At 35.3% G+C, this 22,929-nt stretch overlaps 1 protein-coding gene across 1 annotated transcript in view; it reads left to right on the top strand.

The window, feature by feature from the left end:
- KCNH8 (potassium voltage-gated channel subfamily H member 8) overlaps window positions 1-22,929 on the top strand; it is a 177,240-nt gene that overhangs the window by 142,010 nt on the left and 12,301 nt on the right. The window contains exons 11-14 of the mRNA XM_039709733.1: window positions 1,631-1,845; window positions 16,643-16,681; window positions 18,368-18,723; window positions 22,612-22,718. Of these exons, the coding sequence (XP_039565667.1) occupies window positions 1,631-1,845; window positions 16,643-16,681; window positions 18,368-18,723; window positions 22,612-22,718 (717 nt within the window). The remainder of the gene's footprint in view (window positions 1-1,630; window positions 1,846-16,642; window positions 16,682-18,367; window positions 18,724-22,611; window positions 22,719-22,929) is intronic.

The following is a 22,929-nucleotide window of genomic DNA, read 5'->3' as shown; positions in this document are numbered from 1 at the left end:
GAAGGGATCTTCAGACCTTCAGAAGCTACCCAACTTAAACCTGCTAAGACACGGCAAATTCATCTCAGAGTCATAAGAGTTATATTCAGACACATTTTGAACATGTCCAAGGATGCTCACAATTCCACAGCCTCTTTGGGCAGACTGCTCCAAACTTTCATTTCCTGTTTTATAATGAGAATTTAATTTATTACACCCTGTGTCCAGTATATCTTGTTGCCCCATGCACTCTGAAGAGAAGTTTAATTCTGTTTTCTCTACAATTTTCTGCTGGACTACTGAAGACAGTAATAATATCCCTCCTTTGCCTTTTCTTTGTAAGATGGAACAATAGCCTGTTTTTCAACCTTTTCTCATAAATTATATTCCTTAAACCCTGATTCTTGATAGCCTCTTTTGCACTCTAATATGTCAATATTATGTCTTGTACTGGGAAGCCCAAAAGTGGACACAGTGCTCCAGATGAAGTATGACAAATATAGAGGGAAAGAGTAATTTCCTGGGAGTTGCTGGCTCCACTCTTGGTAATGCTGCACAGGAGGTCCTTGAACTTCTTTGTTGCTGGACACGTTGTTGGCTCTACATTCAGCTTGGCCCCCATGACCTCCAGGGCCTTTCCTGAAGAGCTGCTGCCCAGCTGGTCAGTTCCTAGTCCATACTGCTGCAGGGAGGGTTTTCATCCCAGGTATGGGACTTGGCATTTGGTTTTGTTGGACTTCATGAAAATCCTAGTAGACATTTTATCTTTCATTGAGGTCCTCCTAAATGGCAACTTTGTCCATCAGTATCATCAACCAATTCCCCCAGTCTGGTGTTGCCCACGACCTGCTGATAATGCACTTCATCACACTGTCCAGGTCTTCCACAAAGACCATCTGCTTTAACTTTTGGGGAGAACCTCTGGTTCAATGACTACACTTTGGAATTTATATCTCAGATCAGATATTTATGGAAACTTTTAATTATGAAATTTTTGTGCTCCTCAATATGTCGTCAATTGAGGTTTTTAATACAGCCAGTGTTCTAAACCAGTCTTGCCCATAAACGAAAAAAAAAAGCACAAGAATTCTTTCCTAAGCAAATTTTTCTTCTTGACAAAAACATTAAAATGCTACTTTAACACCTGCACGTTTTAAGACACATACAAAAACCCCTGACAATATCTTTTTTCAAAAATAATTGCACCTGCTATTAGTTACTGGTGTAAATCTTCATTTTGCATGCTACTTTAACACCTGCACGTTTTAAGACACATACAAAAACCCCTGACAATATCTTTTTTCAAAAATAATTGCACCTGCTATTAGTTACTATTAGTTACAAAAATAATTACACCTGCTATTAGGTGTAAATCTTCATTTTACGCATATTTACTTTATTGGTCCCTTAAATCAGCCAGTTACCTACCTGAATTAGGTTTTTTACCTCCAATTAATTGTGCATAAGTTTGCACCTGCAAAAAGAGGGAAAAAAAATAGTCTATGATCCTTTAGCATGTTATTAATTAAACAAGGCGTTGGTAACAATGGGATTTCAGGTTCAGGTATAGCAATTATATTAAACAGCTTTATGATTCAAAAAAGTAAAGAATTTATGCTTTGAAGATAATTATTTTTGTATTCTCTTTCAGGTAAAGGAGATTTAATTGGAGCAAACCTATCCATTAGGGATCAAGTTATTAAAACAAATGCAGATGTTAAAGCTCTAACATACTGTGACCTCCAATGTATTATCCTCAAAGGTCTCTTTGAAGTGCTCGACCTTTACCCAGAGTATGCTCACAAGTTTGTTGAAGACATCCAGCATGATCTCACTTACAATCTGAGAGAAGGCCATGAAAGTGATGTAAGTATCTTTAAAGGTCTCTGCAGTTGTTGTAATCTTTCAGGTGTTTCACATACCTCAGTAATTTCTTATAATTTTGTCACAGTAAAGAATAATACACAAATTATGTTAAAGGAACTGCTGATTCTATTTGTTTGATAATTCAGATATTACCTATATTAATTTTTTATCAGTTGGTCAGACCATAAATATAGAACAACCTCTCTGCTTCTCATTTTCCATAACGCCATCCATGAGAGAAAATTCTTTGGTTTTTAACATTTTTTGTTTGTGTCTAAAAATAATTCATAGTTATGTAAGCTGTGTGTCCAAATAAAGGTTTTTACCTTTTCTAGAAGCTCATGTGCCAGCCTAATGAACATTCATTTCATACTTCATTAGTTATCACTTTTAGTAAACAATGTCATCACACACTGAAAATAAAAAACAGTTGTTTCTCATACACTGCAATTAAAATGTGTTTTTTCCACTTAAACGAGTACCTTATTTTTGAAAAAAAAGAAAGAAAATCAAACAAAAACCCCAAGCAAAAATAAAACAAGAAGAAATTCCAGATAAAGCACTTCTGAAAGACTTCAGTACAGACTCACCAAAGTACTTTTACTGATATTATATAGAAAATATATATATTCAGATTTTAATAGTGAAAAGCTTTTATGATATCTCTTTTTTTCTGACTTTATCATGCTCAAAACAGTTATAGCCATACTTTCAAGTGTTTAACAGTTCAGGTGTTTGTTTTATTTTTCTCCTAACACAGAGAGAAGTAACATTGGAAAAACATGAATTTTCACTAGGCTACTCTCAAAACAGAGGACAAATATAATGCCAAGAAAGAGTGCACCAAAGTACTTTTCAGTGCAAAACCCCAATGAGTTTGATATATGGGCTGATTTTTCTACATAGCTTTCTATCAGGTGTACTTTGGTGCCAGTGTTTCCACAGCAACACTCTATTAAACCATTGCAGCAGAAAGGAGCCCATATATAAGCGTGTACTTCTGGAGAGGAAAATAACCAGGGTATCTCATTTGTTTGTCTCTTGAAATGTCTCCAAACTTCCTGCTGCTGAAAACAGCAGCTGAGACTATACAGCTGTTCTGAGAGCCTGGTGATCAGTTTGTATTACACTTTTCCCTAGGGGAGGAATGTTTGATCTGCAAAGGAGTAAAACTCCATGTAAAGATAGGGTTTGAAGATTATTGCATTCCTCACTACAGTTTTGTCATGGAACTTGATGGATCCCCACAATGTGTTGCTTCATATTTTTCTGTATGGTGACAAATCTGGGGGTCACCCTCTCAGCTGCATTCAGGTTTTGTAAATTCAGAGACAACTCTTCCCAATTAAAGTCAACTGGATGATGTACAGACTCTCTGCTGAGAGCAAGCCTACAGCAGCCTTGAAGGTGAATGTTTCTCAGGCTCTCTGAGGAGGATGTGATTTAAAGTAATGTGGGACACATCCAAGTAACTTTTCGGCTTTAAAATAGAAAATATTTAGAGCATTTTTGAATCTATGCTATATTTTCATGGTATGATCTGTTACCTTAAAATTAAAGGAAAAAATATCCTGATATGGAATTGCATCCAGTGTCACAGGCAGATAAACAGAATCTAAGACAGATTGTGCGTGTCACTTTTGCCTACATCCTCTGCTTAACTATCCCCTCAGCTACTATTTCTCTTGCAGTAGAACATCTCATTTCTTTTCCAACTATTTTACTTACCAATAAGGATAAACAGCATAAATAAGGCAGCCAAAAATTTTATCATCACAAAAACAAGGCTCAACAAGTGAACATGCTACTATGTCAGTAGCAAGTGTGCCTGGTCAACCATTCACTTTGCTTCAGCAGGAAAATACCCTGTCTGTTCTTCAGCTGGAGAATACTTGCAAACAGAAATAATTGGTGTTATCTGATGGTTACTCTCAGAGAAAAGTAAGAAGAAAGTTTTTGTGGGTATGTTAATATGACTTCTTGCTTCTTTTTGTTGTGGTTTGTTTTTTGGTTGTTTTTTTTTTTTAAATACAGCACTTGGGAATGATGTTATGGGAGAGCTTGTCAGCTAGACCACTGTATCTGAATTCCCTCTCCCTAGTATAGGGAGATTTTACTTTTGAGAGTATCTGTGACTTCTGCAGCTTTATGGGATTTTTGAGTTTGGAGAATTTTCCACAGTTAAACAGTAGATCTATTCATTTGAATAATTGTTTCTCACTCTCTTTTTCTTGGATGTTTTAAATGACTGTAAGTCTGTAGCTGAATGTGAATTTAATACTTAAAATTAATCACCAGCAGTATTTAGGTTCAGGTGAACTGCGGGTGAAATAGCATGAATTTCCCCCCTATGACTTGTGAGCTGTCTTTCAGTCTTGACCTAAAATGTTATTGCATTTTCAGTCAAAGTCCCCAAAATCTACCGTAGGTTGAAGATTTATTAAAACGTTAAGCCAGCATTAAAAAGCTGAGAATGAATAAGAATTTATTCCTGGTTGTTCACTATCCCATTTCCACCTTCATTGTTCTGATCAAAATTGAATCAGAGATTTAAACTGAATTAGGAACACGTGGACAAAAAAAGGGTCAGAAGTCATCTGTAGTGTCCTTCTCTTGAAGTGTCAGAAGGAAGATTATTTATCTTCCCTACCTACACAAACACAAAAAGGAAGTATTTTAAATTTGTTTTCTTGGTTCATTCTAAGAGGATATATAATGATGTGGTTCACCTGCACTTAACTCTGAGTAAGGTATGGCTGTGGAAAATGCTCAAGGACTTCCATGGTTGTGTCTCTGTCCAGTAAAAAGAGTGTATGTATACAACTTTCCCAGTAACAAGAAGAAACTGTAGCTGTCTGGTTACAGACTTATTGAAAGAGCTATTTAGTAATCTTGGGAGAAAAGCCCAGATATCAAGTATAGGAACAGACAACTGTTTCAGGCTCTAAAGAGTAAAAGGTAGAGAAACAGACACAGAATCAGAGATATAGCATTCAAATGGCTTCTCATGATAACTCCTAAGCCAGGAATTACTAAGAGATTTATTATTAAAACCATCAGGTGTGTTCAGCCACACTGGCAGTGCTACTTTCCATCTTTTTATACATTTTCATCATAGCAAGATACTAACTAGGAGAAAAGACCTTTGTTGATTTTGCATGTTCTTCCCCTTGCTTTCTTTGCTCCCTTTTGATCAATAAATCAATAACTGTGTTTGTAAGTGTATTCAAATATTAGGGACAGTTAGAAAATACTAATTCTTATGGTAGCTGGAGGTGTGACATTAAAACAGTTCAGCCATTTCAACCAATTTATCTAGGTCTGTGACTGTGTTGTCATAGTAAGGAAATAGTTTGCTGAGTGACACAGATTTTGACATGTGCCTCACCCTATCTGTATAATTTTTCACTATAAATTACAGATTGCATATGTATTAGGCAGTGAGAGTGTCCCATACCTGATTTGATAAAACTGAGCACTCAGAAGAAGATTCTGAAAACATACGTGGATACATATATACATTATTATGGAAGAGATTGGAAATTATTGCGTTATCCACCAGCCCTGGAAAATGTGTTATTTGATGCATTTAGAGAGTAGCAGCAGCTGTTCATAACTCTGAATTATCCTATGAAAAACTCAGAATAAGTAAATGTTTGTACAATATCTTTGTAGGCTTTGGGAGAGCTTATTGTTTCTGAATATTTCCTATGTCCACACAGAAGAATTTACATTGTAGACAACATTATCCAGATTAAAAAAAAAATCACAACAACCATCCAAAAATCACACCAAAGGCTGGTTAGTCAAACTGATAAAAAGAACGAGAAGCCCTCTTCACACCTATACCATCATGCCATAATTAAGTCCCAAAGGAAGACAAGGCACAAGATTCAGGCATAATCTTTGTCTCACTAAAGCTGTATCCATGTGAGTCATTTTCAAAAAGAGGTTATATTCCTGAGGAGCCAAAAATCTGTTTGTAGATAGAACTTGCAACTACAAAGAATTTACTTTTCCTTTTTTAGATTCAAAAGTAGTGTTCTGGCTCCTACAAAAGCTTTCCTTCCCTCTCCCCAAAGAAGAAGCTGTGTTCTAAAATGAAAACACTCAATTTGTGAAACACGAGGAAGGGTTGATTCCATCAGTGCATCTCAGTGTAAAGGAAACATAAGGATAAGGTTTCATGAAAATGTGGAAGATTGCTTCTCCAGTAGGGAACATGGAGTCTTACTGCACCTTAGCCAGGCTCTTTGGTAATAAAATAAATAAATAGACAAATACATTTTAAAAGGTAATCTAGCAACCAAGAAGCAATAAAACCGAAGGATATGCCCCCATCTTCCCTCTGGAAGGCATTGTCTGACAAAACAGGGATTAATTCTTGTCCTTTGAAGAGGCTGGTGTTTATAATATATTAAATTTTAATGACTGAGTTGTGAGAAATTTTTAATATAATAAAGCTCAGGTTGTTATTAGCAATATCTAAGAAATTACAAGGGATGCTCCTCATTTTCTATTGGAAAATCTGACAACTGACCAAATCAATTGTTTGTAAAGGTGAAAGTAGCTCTAAGCTCTGGAGCACACAACAGAGGCGTGTGGAAGCTTGGGAAGAAAAATGTCTACAAATTCTAATCTAAAATATACTGAGCTTTCTCGTTCATTCCAGCTAAACCTTAAGTATTTTAAAAGCATATGAGTAATTCCTCTTCTTGTCATTTTAACTGCTTATTTGAAAACTTTTTCTTTCTTTGTTCTAACAGTTAGCAATGCCCTTGTAATCAGAGAATGAATAGCAAAAAATATTTTGAATGCAAGCACAAAATTGTGATTAAATCCTGCCTTGCCGCTGTTTGGTTTTCAGCTAGTAGATTACATATTTGACATGAATTCATTCTTGCCTTTTTAGTCATGCTTTTTCTAGATCTAGATTTCCGCTATAGATCATCTGAATTTATGAATGCTGCTTTCCAGTATAACAATAACACTTTCTATTACATGTTTGATTATCTATTATGAATCAGCATTGAAAGTAGTGTGACATTTCTGACTTTTAATTTATTGTCTGCATAGAAATTTCACTTTAAAGAAGTACACAACTTATCATATTTGCTACACTATAACATTAAGGAAACAAAAAAAAAGCTTTTTTTAAGGATGTTTTTAAGTTTGGCAAGTTTTATAAGATAAGAACACCTGTTAGAAATAGTCACATAATTACTTATTGAGGAGTTTAACTTCCAAAGTAAAAAAAAAAATAATTCTTATTTCATGGGTATTACCTGTGTGTTTATAATAAAAATCATGCACTGAAAAAATGAATTTCCAAATCAGCTCCTACTGCACTGCCATACTTAGTCACTATTCCCCTACTCCAGCCTAGATCACAGTTCATCCTGCACACTGCAGGACAATCACAGGTTGCAAAATATTTTTAATAATAAGTAATTTTCATAGAACATTTCCCAAATAATTTCAACCAACTTTTTAATGGAGGAGATGTTTCTTTTCACATCACCCAGCAGCTATTTAAAATGAAGTGGTTTACCTTAAAAAAGTCAATCAGTCCTTTTTTAACAATAAGGCTGGATAAATTTGAGGAAAACCTCTAATTTTTAAATATGCTTAGAGCATATTAAGCACCCACCTTTGTCAGTAGCTTGTCTGGTGGAGGATCATGTATTATTTTTGCAAGTGCAACTCACTGGTGTTTATTGTCAGTAAGGACAAAGCTTGCAGAATAAGAGACCAATCAATGCCAATTTTTGTGTTTCTATACAATTATTACAACTGGTAGAAAATAAAATTGAATAAATCACCTAAAGCAGTGGAAGTCTACTACTTTATCTGTATGATTATTCAAAAAGCATAATCCAAAGAACAACTAAAACAATTTTTAAACTGGGAACCAACTGTTTATGGTCTTTCTCTTTTCTCCACATGCTCCTGGTTCCCTTTGCTCTAGTTGTTCTGGTCCATGCCCTGAGTGATGGCTGAACAGCCACTGCTTCTGCCCAAAAGACACCATATATTAATATTTCCTTTTTTACCTCTTGATATGGAGTCTATAAACTTCTTAGTGATTATAGTGTACGAATGAAGGTGCTCCTCATACTGTCAAAAACTAAACTACTTTTAAAACTACTAACATATAATTAACTTTGATTCCTGATATCTTCATTGGAGTAGGTCTCTTACCTGCCTCTGTGCATGGACTACTCTCCAATTAGGTTGCTGACAAGTACAACTCAGGGCTTTCACATTTTACAAGCTACTCAGATTTTTCATTTGTACTGGGACAATCTGGATTTTTTTTTTTCCTTCTTCCCCGTCCCCCCCACCCCCCTCTTCCTCTTCACAAAAAAGTTACTCTATTGGTGAACAAGGCAGCACTTGCACAATGTCATTTACACAGCTCAATTTCTTCATTCCTATGGGACAAGTCATGCAGCTGTACATAGGCATGAGCACTGGCAAAAAACAAACAAAATCAAGGCAGTTCATTACCTAAATTACACTTCATTTTTTATATTAAATGGAAAATATGTATTTTGGGAAGGAGCTCTGTTCAATAGCAATCTGCAAGATATTCCAGAGGTTTCCTACTTGTATTCATGACAGTAAGTATGTTTTGGTGAATCTTTGGCTATTAAGTTGGATGCTAGCTTCAAACGAGGAAATCTGCTGCAATAGCCTCCTCCCTGTGCAGGGTTACAGCCAGTCCTTCCTCCAGACCCTCAGCCTGACAATTAACTTCTTCACTTGCTACGGGAGCAAAGCTGACCTGAAGCTATAGTTTAGGCCAGGTCTGATGCCTTTTTTATTTAGTCTGGTATCTCATAAAGCTTTTTTACTACCAGTTACTGGTGAGCCTGACATGTGGTGACTCTGAGCCATCTCTTCCACCCAGTCCCCCTCAAGATAATCACCTCACTGTTGTGTTTCTAATATATCCTTCAATATGGTACGCTGCTGAGAAATAATGCAACAAGGAAATATGTAATTCAAAAAAGATAGACTGGTTGGCCTTTTTATTTTCTTTCCCAGTGTCTTTATCCGAAGAATCATTTTTCACTAATGATCCGTTTCATTCCTGTAGCTTTCACTTATTCTGATATTTTTGAAAATAATGACACCGACACCTCCACTGTCTGGTTTTGTCTCTAGCAATTTATTATTCTGATTTGTGGTCATTTTCCAGTTAGAAGATTCATCCCACCAAAACTTATTTGAGCGATTATGAAATGTTTTCCATTAATTTTTTTTTTCATTAATTTCTGTGTTTTTATAAATCTTTCCCATTTTACACTTAAAACAAGTGGCCAATTCACTGTAAGGGTGAATCAGAGAAGACATGGAAAAGGACAAAGATGAGGGGAGGAAATTAACTTATTTACATTAGTCTGGGACTATGTTAGGTGTATGTGACTCATCCCCAAATTCCAACCCCTTTACTTTTGTGAATGGACTAAGAGACAGGAATTATGAGCTTTACATTATTTATTAAAAGCTTTACATTATTTATTAAAAGATTTTCACAAGTAGACCTTAGCACTTTCTTGACAAATACAAAAAAAAAATTAATTGTAACTAGAATTAACATGTTTAAATAAGTGATGAAATTTTACTTCTAATTTTAACTTTTGATTATTTTTGAACACTCTCCACTCCCATTCATTTCACTTCCTGGGATTATTACATTCTGCATCAGATTATAAAGCTTAACCCGAGGGTAACACATTGAAAAAAATCCAGGCTAGCAAAGCAGCTTATTGATGTTTTTAGACTGTTGTATGGGGAGGGTATAAAACACTGTGTCAAACAGAATTTTAGACAGGAAAAGCTCCTGGCTTTCAGAGTATTGCCTTGGAATCCAACCATATTTCTATTTTAATTAGACAGGCATGCTAGGGGATAACTTTTTTCCAATATGTCTCAGTGTGCCTTAGGGAACATGATAATATTACTTTACAATATTAATATTATCTTTGTCTCTACACGGTAAAAAATGGAAAATAGAATTAATCCTAATATAGCTAAACTTTAAATTATATCAACTTAGAAAGTGGATTGATTTTAATTTTTTTTATATCGTTATTCTTTTTATCTTGATAAAGCACTGATCCATTGGAGACCTTAAACTTAGAAGCTCTTTTACAATAACTTGTCTTTTTATTATTCTGGGTAATATAGGACTAATTAATGAAGGAAATGGTAGTACCACAATGTCTTCTATAAAAACATTAGTTCTGAGGGCACAGACTACCTTGATGTCTTATGTTCACGTCAGAGTGGCTTATGTGGTGAAGTTTCTACATGACTTGCAGAGTCATTATAACCCCAGGATACACGCTGAAGTGTGGTATAGTCTTCAAGAAAACTGTCTATAACCTGTGCAAGCTGTGTATCAAACTGGCATTTTACATTGATACCAGTGTGTGCTCTCAGTTCTGAGCTGGTAATGTTTTTGATACAAGTGTGTGCTCTCAATTCTGAGCTGGTAATGTTTTTAGTGAAACTTCTCTTTAAACATAACAGAGCAGTATGTCACCGTCATATTTTCTGGAAAAATTCCTCACCCGGGATTTCTCTCCTGGGAAGCTGAGAAGCCTCAGAGAAAAAAGGAAAACAATAATTATCACCTTTGCTTCTTCTGTGTTTTCCTGCTTTGGAATGTGGTAGGTGATTGTTTCATTGGTTTCACGTGAATTGTTTTTACTTATTGGCCAAATACGGCCAGCTGTGTTGAGGCTCGGGAGAGAGTCACAATATTTTCATTAGTGTCTTTTAGCCTTCTGTCTGTATCCTTTCTGTATTCTTTAGTATAGTTTAATTTAGTACACTTTAATATACTATGGATCGTAAAATAATAAATTAGCCTTCTAAGAACATGGAGTCAGATTCATCATTTCCTTCCTTTGTCTGGGAACCCCACAAAGGCAAGAGCAGTAGAATAGCAGAGCTTGGAAAGAACCTCTGATGGTCATCTAGAACCACCACTCTGCTCAAAGATATAAAAGCATGAAAACAAAAAATTATTTCTGTAAAAATGAAAAGTTTTTACTGATATCAAAAATAACATATCTGCATATTTTTCTTTTTAATTATATATACTTTCACCTCATAAAACCAGAGCTACAAAACCTGCCTACATAAGTGCAAATACAGTTATGCTGAAAATGGATTTGATACCCAAGGCATTATACTATTATAATCACATTATTATTTTCCATGTCACTGAAAACTTTCAATGATGTGGTAAATAATAACATGATTGTAATAATAAATATATACATACATTTTATACACATATACTGTATATATAGTACAGTGCTGTATAGATAGTAAGTGTTCAGAGACATATTCCATTGCTAATCACACTATGTTCAGTGTTCATTCCATCATTGTCCAAAACTGATATTGGATTTCTATTCCTGTGTTTGGTTTTATATCATGCTACTTCAAAGAATTCAAGCAATTTTCTTAAAAATTCTCCACGGATATACTGCTATCCTCAGGGAGGCACTTGCTAGCACTCATCCCACTCATTTGTGCTGTGAGTGCTAACAAAAGACCTGGCCAACATTGGGAATATGTACAAATAGGCAATTAGCAGTAATAAATTTAACTGGAGAATATTCTTCAATATCCACTTTATTGTCCCCTCTAGTCAAAAGACTCTCTGAAGTTAGATATACATATTTACATAAATACTAATATGAAGTTTCATTTAAAGATAAAGCTAACATTACAAACACAATTCCTTCACTGTATCTACAGCTTCAAACTGAGAAGTCTAACAAAATATCAGTCCAGGGCCAATCATGCAAATATTTATGAGCCTGTTTAAAACTTTAGAACTGCTTGAAGTTAAGCATATAAGTTTTATTGTCTTGGAAGGCATTAGCCTTTATTGTAGTTTCTATTATGTAAGTCTTTACTTGACTGTAATCAAATTGTAGGAATATTAAAAAGCTTTCTCCACTATATCTTTTTTTCTGCAATAATCTGTATTTCCAAAAATACAACCTGCCAGAAAGTACAGTCACTGCCAGGTCCATTGTCTGTTTTAACAATTCCTTCTTTTGTTTTCTTTTCATCTTATTGATAGACTGTTCTTTTTCTTTTTTCTTTCTTTCTTTCTTTTTTTTTTTTTTTTTTAATTCTTGCTGCTAGTGCTACACATTTACTGTGAGAGGTGTATTTTCAGAGCAGCTGAGACCCTAATTTCTTCTGCTTTGGGGTGCAGAAAAGGGATGTAAGCATATAGAAGTAAAAATTACTAATTATACTATCCACATTTCCCTTTTATTTATTCTTAATGTGGCACAAGTGGCATAGATATTAGTTTTTGCATTCTGTATAATCTTTTTAACAAGAAATGCAATACATCCTGTATTGCTAATGAAAAAATTAAAGTATAATTTAAAAAAATTAATGAGTTCAATGAGGTTAACATTCAGGTTTTAAAAAAATATATGAAAAGTAAACTTTTAACATTAAATAAAAAAGCTCATGTGAGAATTTTGCAACCAAGAAAGTATTCAATTGCAAAAGAAAAAAAGTTGTCCAAAGCAAAACACAAGCAGCCAATTACAGAACATTTGCACCAAGTTTGCAAGTTAATTACAAAGAAACAAAACACTCAGGACAGAAGCTTAAAAGGAGATTGCAGAACTCATGGGAATTCACCATTACTGTCTCCCTATGACAAAACACCTGTGACAGATATGCTGTTCAACTTTTGCTGCCAATTCAATGTACTCTGCATTGTAAGAAGCATCAGAGAATGCTGAAAACATCTGCTCCCACAAATCATTCTTTCTGTCCATTAAATGAGGAAGAGAGATAAGAATAACCCTGAGAAAATACAGGAACAAGCCAATGAACAATAGAAAGTCTTAAAAAGAAAAACAAAACAAGAAAAAAAACCCACAAAGTGGGTGGGGATGACAAATTGCTCAGTATAAAACAATTATATCTAACAAGCTTTTTGTGAATGACTGAGTCTTTTGTGATTTAGAGAACTGTGATATTTCATTTAAAAATTTCCTAATTACAGAAAGCTGAGGCCGGAGCACATGTGAGGCATTAAGCTTTGCAACAGTACAATAATCTCTTGTTATCTACTTGTATCTTTTCCATTACCATACAGTAAATTTGCAAAGAATAGAACATCTGGAGTGCATTCTTATGGTTTTTTCCCACCCTGCCAGTGCTCCTAAATGGGCTTTTCCCATTTCCAAATGCTGACTAAGAACATTAATACTCCAGTTTGATTTCAAATCCTTTCCTGAAAATATATTTTATCTTTTGTCTCCTCAATATAAAGAATTATTCATGTATTTTAGTAGCAAAGATTACAAGAAAATGAGTGAAATTATATTTCTATTTTTATTCCTACTTTCTGTGAAGGCAACAAGAATCAGACCAGGAAACACTGGAAGCATTCTATTGAGCCCCAGCATGCAAACCTACTGACTGGACATATAATGTATTAGGTTCCAATTTAGCTGTGTCTCTGTATTTTTCTCTATAGGATTTTATCATTTCAATTAATCTTGAATCATTGTACAGCTAATTACCTGGGTTGGTCCCAGTTCCTGGTAGAGATTCTTTGTAAATGACTACTGCCTCTTGACACTGAAAAAATTTTCACATCACCAGCTTTCAACAGCAAACCACTAGTGTTTTCAGATGGAGAAATATTCTTTTTCTGCTTCTAAAAACAATATTAAGGATTACTGAATTTTTAAAATCTGTGTATTAAGATATTTAAAAATTGGTAGATTCTAGATTTGTGATTCCATACATGGAAGAATTTTATATGAGTCTGCTTTTGGTACATTATTATTTTTTTGTCTTGTAAAATTAAATTTAGTCGCTGGTTTCACAAGACATAAAGAGAAACCAGGATTGAAATCATACTTTATTTAGACTCTTTGACTGTATTTCACATAACTCATGCTAACATCAATCTTTCTAGGTTTTTTCCCAATGCATAGTAAGTTAAATATCTGTGTTTTTTCTTTCAGCAGCCCTTATCCTTTAACAGCTCTACTTGTTTTAAAAGGCAGGCATATGAGGTATTTGGCACACTCTCGGCATAAGGAAAAATAGAGCATTTTGTAGAAGACTGCACTAGTGTGTTGCCCTAAATAAAAGGTTTTACCATCCTAGAAACTAGGGCAACACCTCCTAATTATTTACTCTGATACTATATTTTTACAAAGATAAAGCTATGTGCATAATGAGGACTTCCAATTTACAGCACTTTGTCTGGCTTTGTCCAAGTTCTTTTTCATCTTTTCTCTTTGAGACTGGAGAGAGAGACAGAGAGGAGGAACTGGAACAAGTTTAGAAGCAAAAAAAAATGTTGAGAATTCTCTCTGGGCACAGATTGGTTTCTTTTGCCAACTTTCAGCTACTAAGCCATAAAGCCCAGGCCCCTGTTGTGTGTGCAGGACAGGCAATGAATATGGTTGCAGTGTATTTATACAGAAGCAATTAAAAGGCTCTTTGCTGTGGATTTTGTGCTACAGGAAAGATGGCTTATAGGTCCATAGTTTTTGTCCCATAGTTTATTTTAAAATATCGATATTTTCAGACTGAAATAGTCCCCAGAGGGTTAAAGGAGATTGTTTGGGAGAACAGGAGGAGTCTGATAAGCAGCTTCTCACATCATGGACTCCATGTTTGTACTTACCCTTCTTTTCTGCTACACAGCCTGCTGAGAACACTCCTTCCCCTCCTTGCTAAAAGCAACCTGCCTTCAAAAATACCTCTACCCTTCTCTTGGGAAGGTCACAAGGCAACAAAGTGCTGCCACTAACCCCATTTGGTGTGCAGCCAGGCTCCCCCTGCTGCAGTGACCAAGCCAGGGTGATACAGAGCAGAGAGGGATCGATGGGCGGCTGTGGCTCCTGCGCTGAGCAGCAGCAGGGAGGTCCAGAAGCAAGGGCACAGTACTAGCAACTGGTCATGCAGCTTAAAACCCACATAATGATTTCTTTGTCTGTGTTTTCAAGACGTACAGTCAGGATTAGCAAGTATTCAGGAAGGAAAAACAGCAACATTAAAACAAAACATTGGGGAAATCTTCACCCACATTACAAATTACAAGTGACAAGTCACTTCTAAAGCCTCCAGCAGAAAAATGCATACTTTCTGAGATGTTTTTTGTGAAGCTGCTAATATTTTGGATTTGCCTGGAATTTTAATCAAGGCTGCTATTTAACATTCCTACTGTGCCTAGAAACCAAGCAAACTGATGTCCCAAAATTCTGGGCACAATTTTAAACTAATATTTTAAACACATGTGCAAAGCAGGCCAGTAGTACTTCCTAATTCTGACTTTAATATTTTAGCACATTTCTAGTTTCCTCTCATCCTGAATCTTGAAGATACTGATTTTTCAGTTGGCATAGATTACAATGCAATTTATGAGATTTCTGTATCTGACATCTCATTCTCTGCTAATATCATCTAATACTCTATCTAACTCAGGAAGAACACAGCGGTTATTTTGTTTGCATAGCCTCGTTCTTGCAGTTTCTCTGTTTGGCAGTTATTAGAGTGTTATTGCTACATTTAATGACACACCTGCTACTGGCTTGGCTGTCATGGAGTAGGATTCCCGCTTACGAAAACTTAAATATTCTGCATTTGTATATTATACCACTACTAGTACCCTCACTACAAAACAGGTCTTAAGTTAACCTGAAAAACTTGGAACAAATTAAAAAATCATAAAACAACACACAGATTATTACTTTCACATCTGTGCCTAAAATTTGAATATTTAAGAGTTCTGAAGACATTTGTCAAACAAACAGAGAAGTTCAAATAACTTTCAGAAATGCCTAACTTCTACCTATGTTTGCAGAAAAGTAAATTGACTGGTGGGTTAAGCATTCTTTGCCTTGATATGTGGCTTTAGGAAAGCTGAAAATAATGTCTCGAAATTTTACCTGGCAGGCTTAAATATTCATATATGTACATAGGCATCTATGAATATAGGCTGCCAGACTAAAATATTCATATATGTACACAGGTATATATAGGCTGCCAGAGACTTGCCCACGGTCAAGATGTGGACATTCAAATAAACAGCAGAATTTTCACAACACATATTACTCGGCAGTTCCAGTGGATTTTATTAGAAGTAGCTACTCTTGAAAGGTGCATAATTTTTTTCTTTTTCCTTTTCATTTGTTTTACTTTCTCTGCAATTCAAGAAAAGAAAATATTAGGGCCTTGAATAGGTTAGACACCTCTCCACAGGACTACCTTGCTCCTACTTGCTTCAGTCCCACCACTGCTTTTGAAAATTCCTCAAAGATGCTGGAGATACTTAGTTCATGTTCACATACAGACTAGGCTGGCACAAGAGCTAAAGCTAGGCACGGCCAAAGTAGAGCACTTGTTCCTGCATTTCCACCAAACCCAATACCTGAAAGCACTGAAATCTATCAAGCATGCTTTCATTCATCTATATTTATTCACAGGTTTTGAATATTGATCTACTTTTTTATTAAAGTAAAATATTATTTTTTTCATTAACTTACTTTTTATTTAAGATGAAACAACTATATTTTTTTATTCTCACAGCACCTTTCTGCAAGGATTATCCTTAGTTCAGTGTTATATCACCATTTAATTTAATACAGCCATTTTATCATGAGTGTCTTTTCTTTTATTGACATAAGTGTTTTGGTTTAGATGTTTGTATCCCGTTGGAATCCCAACTGTGCAGCTGTACATATTTCCTACCTCTTTGGTTTGTTTTTTGCAGGTAATATCAAAATTATCCAACAAGCCTACACTATCCCAGGTATGTTGATCACATTTTAACTATGCCAAGCTTCACTTTGAACATGCACATAATTATAACCAGAACAAACTCCTTCCTTTCCTTCTTGAAAACAGACTTCAATTTTTTCAGAATAAGAATTCAAATAGCATCCTGCAGATAGTTCTGCCACTGCCCATTTTATGAGTAACAGCTTATGATCTTTTTTCCCAGGTACTAAATTTGAATATCCTCCTATAGCAACTGCATTTCAAATACATGGCTACCCAAGCCAAAATTTTGAATATGGGTAACACTCATTCTCTGTAGAGTATAGGCAGTATCAGTGCCAAGTCCTGTACAATTTAATCATCATGACAGTGTTTGAATGACTACTACAGTTGACAACAAGGCTTTTCTATTTTATAAAGACATGCCTTCTGTCACAACTTGGAATTCTTACCTCTTCATATATACCTCAAATTAAAAGATACCAGTTCACTAAATCTGTCAACACATACCAAGAGAAAAGCATATATTCAATGAAAGTGTGTTAGAACAAAATTAAACCTATGCTGCAGAACATTTACACAGATGCTAACAGGGGCTTAGAATATTTGGATACATTCCCCAAATCTGTATTTCCACCCAGCCAATCTGACTTGGCCTGAATGTGAGATATCTGACTATGCAGGGTCATCTGAGGTTTTCTATCTAAAGCTAACAGTGCCTTAATCAAGCCTGATTAAGAGGATAGCCTGTAAAAAAAAAAAATTGAAAACAACAGCTCCCTTAGAAAGCATGAAGTTGCATTTGATTTGTTAATTTGACCTGGAACCTAAGTCTTCCTTAGGTCTTTCACCTACTACCAATACAGAATATTGTACCATGGGAACAAATGGAACTATTTCTGAGTTAAGGTCTGATCCTGTCTATGTTGGCACGTGTTGGCACTCATGATCAGCAGACTTTGTTATTACAAAAAATAACACTGATCTCCTACACTGCACTATAATTAGTACATAAATTATAGAACCCAGGTCTATGTTGTCTCTAAATTTCCATGGTTCCAACATCAAGCATCTAAATTGCCTTTTTTTTTTTCAAAACCAGACATAGCTCCGCATTCTGATGACTCAGTTCTGAAGCCAAAACCATCACACTATTGGTGCATTAACAGGACTTGGAGTGAACTGAAAAGTCTGTCTACCAGCTATTATTTCAGTTACAAAAATTTGGAAGGGCACAGTGACCATTGGGCTTGAGCTGAAGTGGTGTAAATGCCATTTATACCTTATAAAAGGTTCCATGTGAAAAAGTGGTATTATTTGAATTACCAGCCTCAGATCTTTGCTGTGGATCACTAGATCCTGGTAGCATAACATTCAAGAAATAATGCCTCAGCTAAACAAAATTAATCTTCTCAAGTGTATGTATGGCAAATGGCTTGCAAGAACTAGTCATGTACTCTTTCTTGGTAACAAAACATATTGCAGTGCATTTGTTGACCATGTCACGAGTGACCTTTTTTAATTTGTTTGCATTTTTCTTGTATCTGCACATATAGCCATAGCTGAAGCTATGGATGAGTTCCAAAAGAGCTGTCTCTAATGAGGAATGAAAACTGTGTTAGGTCTGGGTATGTTCCAGAATGAACAGCAGAAAAAATGGGTTTCTGCAACATCAGGCTCTCAATTTTACACTAGTTTGTATTACTTGTTATTTTAGACAGAGCTCAAGGGAAATGGAAATATAAAGAAGAGACTCCCTTCCATTGTGGAAGATGAAGATGAGGAAGAGGAGGGAGAAGAAGAAAGCAGCACCCTTTCACCAATTGATACACGAAGCACAAATAGCTCCCAGCAGAAGAAGACTGCAAGCAGCAAAAGCCACCTAGGGAGAAACTTGAAGCAGCTGGCCTCAGGAACTGTGCCCTTTCATTCCCCCATCCGTGCTTGCAGTTCAAATCCCTCAAGAGCCAAACATGAAACAGAGCTCCATTACTACTCCAGAAGGAAGGAAAAAAACCTTAAATTGTACCTGTCAGCACTGACCACCAGCGGCCCACCAGATATGAGCCCAAGGTAATAGTTATGAATGTTCATTTTCCTATCTATCATTTGACTCCTATTAAAAATATCATGATTTTGAGACCATAAGAGTTATTCTTTAATAGTTTATACTTCGTTCAGCCCACCTTATTGTACACTATACATTGCACACTACGCAGAATGTTATGATTTTAGAACTTTATTGCAAACTAAAGTATTTTTACCCATAAAAAAGGCAGTAAAAAGTGAGCAACTGAAAAAATGGTTATTTAAATAGTCTGGCCTTATGGTATTATTTTGTCTATAATATTCATTCCCATAATAATACCATGAAGCATTCACTCTCAAAGATGAGTCCATCAGTAGTACAAAAATTTAGAAAGCAAGTAAATGAAATTGTAGCATAACTGTGAAAACACAAAAAGTTAGTGGAGTAGAGAACTATAATGGAAAACAATTTCCAAGCAATCTTGAAAAATATTTAGAGGATTTGTTTCATTAGAGACAGGAAACCTGATGATGGAAGTTACACAGACATCAAACACAGAGTTTATTAAATCTGTTTTGCTCTGTCATTTGAGACAAAGAAGCATCATATAACAGTTTATTGAGGTATTACTAGAGTAAAATTTAAAATATTTAATTTTTTATTTTTACACTACTTACAAGTGATTTATATAACTTGTTCCTAAATTGCTGCAGTGCAATCCTAGTTTTAGGAACAGTTCTTTAGAGAAATCACAAGCATACATACAAGGAGATGCAGTAGCTCATCTTCCAGTTCAAGTTTTTTCTTCTGTAGATTGAAGTGGTTTACATGTCCAAGCACTTCTTTTATTCATTAGTGGCAGAGTGGAAGGTTCAGAAATTTGCCACTGCAAATGTGGAATAGCCACAGCTTGAACAATATTTGTTTAACTCTGTCAAAGCACCAGTCCCTAGACATGCAATCATAAAAAGGACATGGAAGATTATACAGAACACTTTCTCCCTCATCATGCATTTTATTAGTACAGACACATTTCAAATAGTACCAGGATACAAAACAGCTTTAGTTTTTCATAAAATCATAGCAATCACAGAATCATTTAGGTTGGAAAATACCTCCAAGATCGAGTTCAACCTTTGGTGAAACTCATTTGTTTTCTAGATCTCATATGAATTTGGTTCAATCAGCTATGAGTAAAGGTCATTATCATTCAAATAATAGGTGATAATTCAGGGAATAACTATTTTTTATATTTTCTGCTGAAGTGTAGTCCTGCTCATTGCTCTGAATTTATGCAGCCAGACATTGGCACCCAAGGCTGCAAAAGGAAACAAGAAAAAAGTATGTTTACATATATTATTTCCTGTTTCCATTCATGATTTTATAACTGTAGACTAATCCTGTTAATAGGCTGGAAAACTGGCCCAAGATGTGTGCTTTTCAGCCTTTTTTTTCCAAACAAAACATTTTCATGTTATCTCCTAGAAGGAATTTATATTTTAAGAATATTTAAACTGACAAGTTAATACCACTTTAAAAAATGATCTTAAGTGTTTCCTTGTAAGCATTAAGGAGAAAATAAGACCTTAATTAAAATTGTCATTTACATTTGGTGTTGGCAGGAAAAGGCAAGGGAGACAAGACTGTGGTTGAAATATCCAGTCAGTGCTGTTCTGAGGTGTATAACCACAGTTTCTTAAGAAACTTCTGCTGTGGATATTTTCTAGAGGACACTAATTAGAATTCTTTAGCACCTTTTTTCAGGTGCTTCAGGTTCTTTCAGGTGCCCCACAGTGAAAGCAATAAAGCCCAGAGACTGGGTCAAATTTTTAAAGAGCTCTTGGTGCAAAGAACAGAAGCTAGAATTGTAGTTTCTAGAATAGAGCCAGAGTCTTCCCAATTGCTTTTTGTGAAGTGGAAGAGCACCAAAAAGGAAGAAAATATAAGTGATAATAAAGGCAGCTCTAGGAGTAGTTTTTATGTAATTGAATCTCCTTAGACCCAAACAGAGGAGTGCTCTCTAGCCCAAAGCAACTGGATATAAGAGGTCACATGTTAATCTTTTCTGACTTTTTTTGCTTCTAAGAGTGGAGATCTCTGTCTTCAGGGGAAAATTCAGAGCTGTACAATAGCTGATTCAGAGAGGGATGAGGCTTACCAATTACCTTTGTCCCCTCATGCTTTCAATTTACTAGGTTATGCAGTTCCCCAGCCAGACCAGTGTATATGAATAAACATATTGTACATTACATATTTTCCACATAGAAGCCTGGCACTCCTAACTAGGTATTTGTGCTAATATAATTTCCTTTTAGTCTGAATCTTTGAACACTACAAAGAATGTAACATCTATAAATTCCAAGTCACATCTGAGTAAGCTTTCTCCTGTGTGCTTTAAAGGCAGTTAAAATGTTAGCATTTTATATAATTAGAAACCTCTACAAAAGTGATATTGGTGTTTAAAACTTGCCTTTTGAAGCACTGAGGCCAAATGACATTAAACAGGTTTTATAGCAAATTTCAAACAAAGTAATCATTCTGGTTTTTAGCTGCAGATAGCAGTATAAGCCAGGGCTTCTCAAGCATCACATTTGAGTCTCCTTTTCTACCAGAGTCTGATTAAGATTAGAGTCAAGTCTTGTAACATCCAACTGGCATCATGAACACTGACACGTGACATGGAGATCTAAATCCACAGGAAGAACCAAAAAGGTCAAGAATACATGGTATGCATACAGAGGTCTGAGTTACATGGGGTTTTTCAAGCCCAATACATCACAGATTTCTCTGAGTTGTCTGTTCTTTCTCCAGGAATTTCCAGACAAGAAGCTTTCCTGAAAATATCTTTATTAGAAGAAAAGTCTAATGTTCATAATCAGAAATTTAACTCAAATGACTGAGAGGCTAAGAATTTTCTGTCTTAGCCCTTCCAGATTATTATTTAACTCATCTCTCTGCTGTAAGAGAGAATATTAAGCTTGTTCCTGGACAAAACAAAAAAAAAGAAATTGATGCTTTATATCAGTCAATTGGCAGTTGTATGATTCTCTTTCATTGACTTTAATATTGTTCTCTTTATAGCACAATCTATTTTAGCTGAGAACAGAAAATATTCATAATTATATATACTTTTAATACCGTGTATTGATTCCTCCAATACCTGTTTTCTGTTCTTTGAATGAAGAAATTGATTATTGTATAAAATACTGCTGCTTTTTTTTGTTTCCTTTGGCTTTCTTGATGCTGCTTATTAGAGATAACTGCTATGTATGGGTAGAAATAACTGGCAGAAATACCTTTTCTAATAGTCAGATCCAATACCATTGTTAAGGTAATTGGGACACTGGAGACTGTTCTGCACATCTTCCTATATGAAATTTGCAAACAAGATTTCCCTGCCTGAGCTAGCTCATTTTTAAGAAATTTCAAATAAATATTTGCATGGAAATGACACTTTTGACTGAAGTTTACAGAGTTGTTTTCATAAATATATTATGTTCAGGCTTAGGCTCTGCCTAAGTAAGCCTAATACAAGAGCCTGATTATGTGCAGGGAGATTTTAACTTCACCAGAGCATAGTGAAGCCTCTTTAGGTTGTGCAGAAGAATAGCAACAGATTACTGTAGTTATGAAAAGCAAAATATAGTCCATGTAATTTTGGATTAGACCCAGAATACACTGTAAAAGTCATGAAAATTTTGAAAACTCAGTTAATTATACTTGGCCTCACATGCCTTCCATTATCAGTAATTTTCATTTTTAGTGACTCACAAGAAGTTATGCCAACATAATAGGTTCTGCTTTTCTCCAAACTTGATGTTGTGGAAAATTTACCATTGTTTAAAAATGTGCCCTTTAGGAGTAATTTTTACAACATAATTATGAGCATGGTGTTTATGAAACTGCTCCATTACTCCAATTTTTCTCAACAGAATTGTCGATGGGATTGAGGATGGAAACCATAATGAAGAAAGCCAAACCTTTGACTTCAGCTCTGATCAGCTCAGGCAGGAATCCAGGTTATCTCCTACAACTGGAGGTGAGCATTGCCTGGGAAAATCACTCTTTAGAGAAAACAGTTTTCATAACTGCTTTTTGTTCCCCTTTATTTCTTTCATCCTCACTAGTGGCATAAATGCATTAAACATATATTTGTACTCTCAGTACCATTTCAGTGCCACAATTGTAAAAAAATACAAGGACCCAAAGGTCATTTGTTATTTTCCTGCTAACAGACAGTCACGATAAAA

The sequence above is a fragment of the Passer montanus genome, unplaced genomic scaffold (assembly GCF_014805655.1).
Source record: "Passer montanus isolate IOZ18808 unplaced genomic scaffold, ASM1480565v1 scaffold10, whole genome shotgun sequence".
Taxonomy (NCBI): Eukaryota; Metazoa; Chordata; class Aves; order Passeriformes; family Passeridae; genus Passer; species Passer montanus.
The sequence above is the reverse complement of the archived record's forward strand: the minus strand, read 5'-3'. Positions and strand labels throughout refer to the sequence as shown.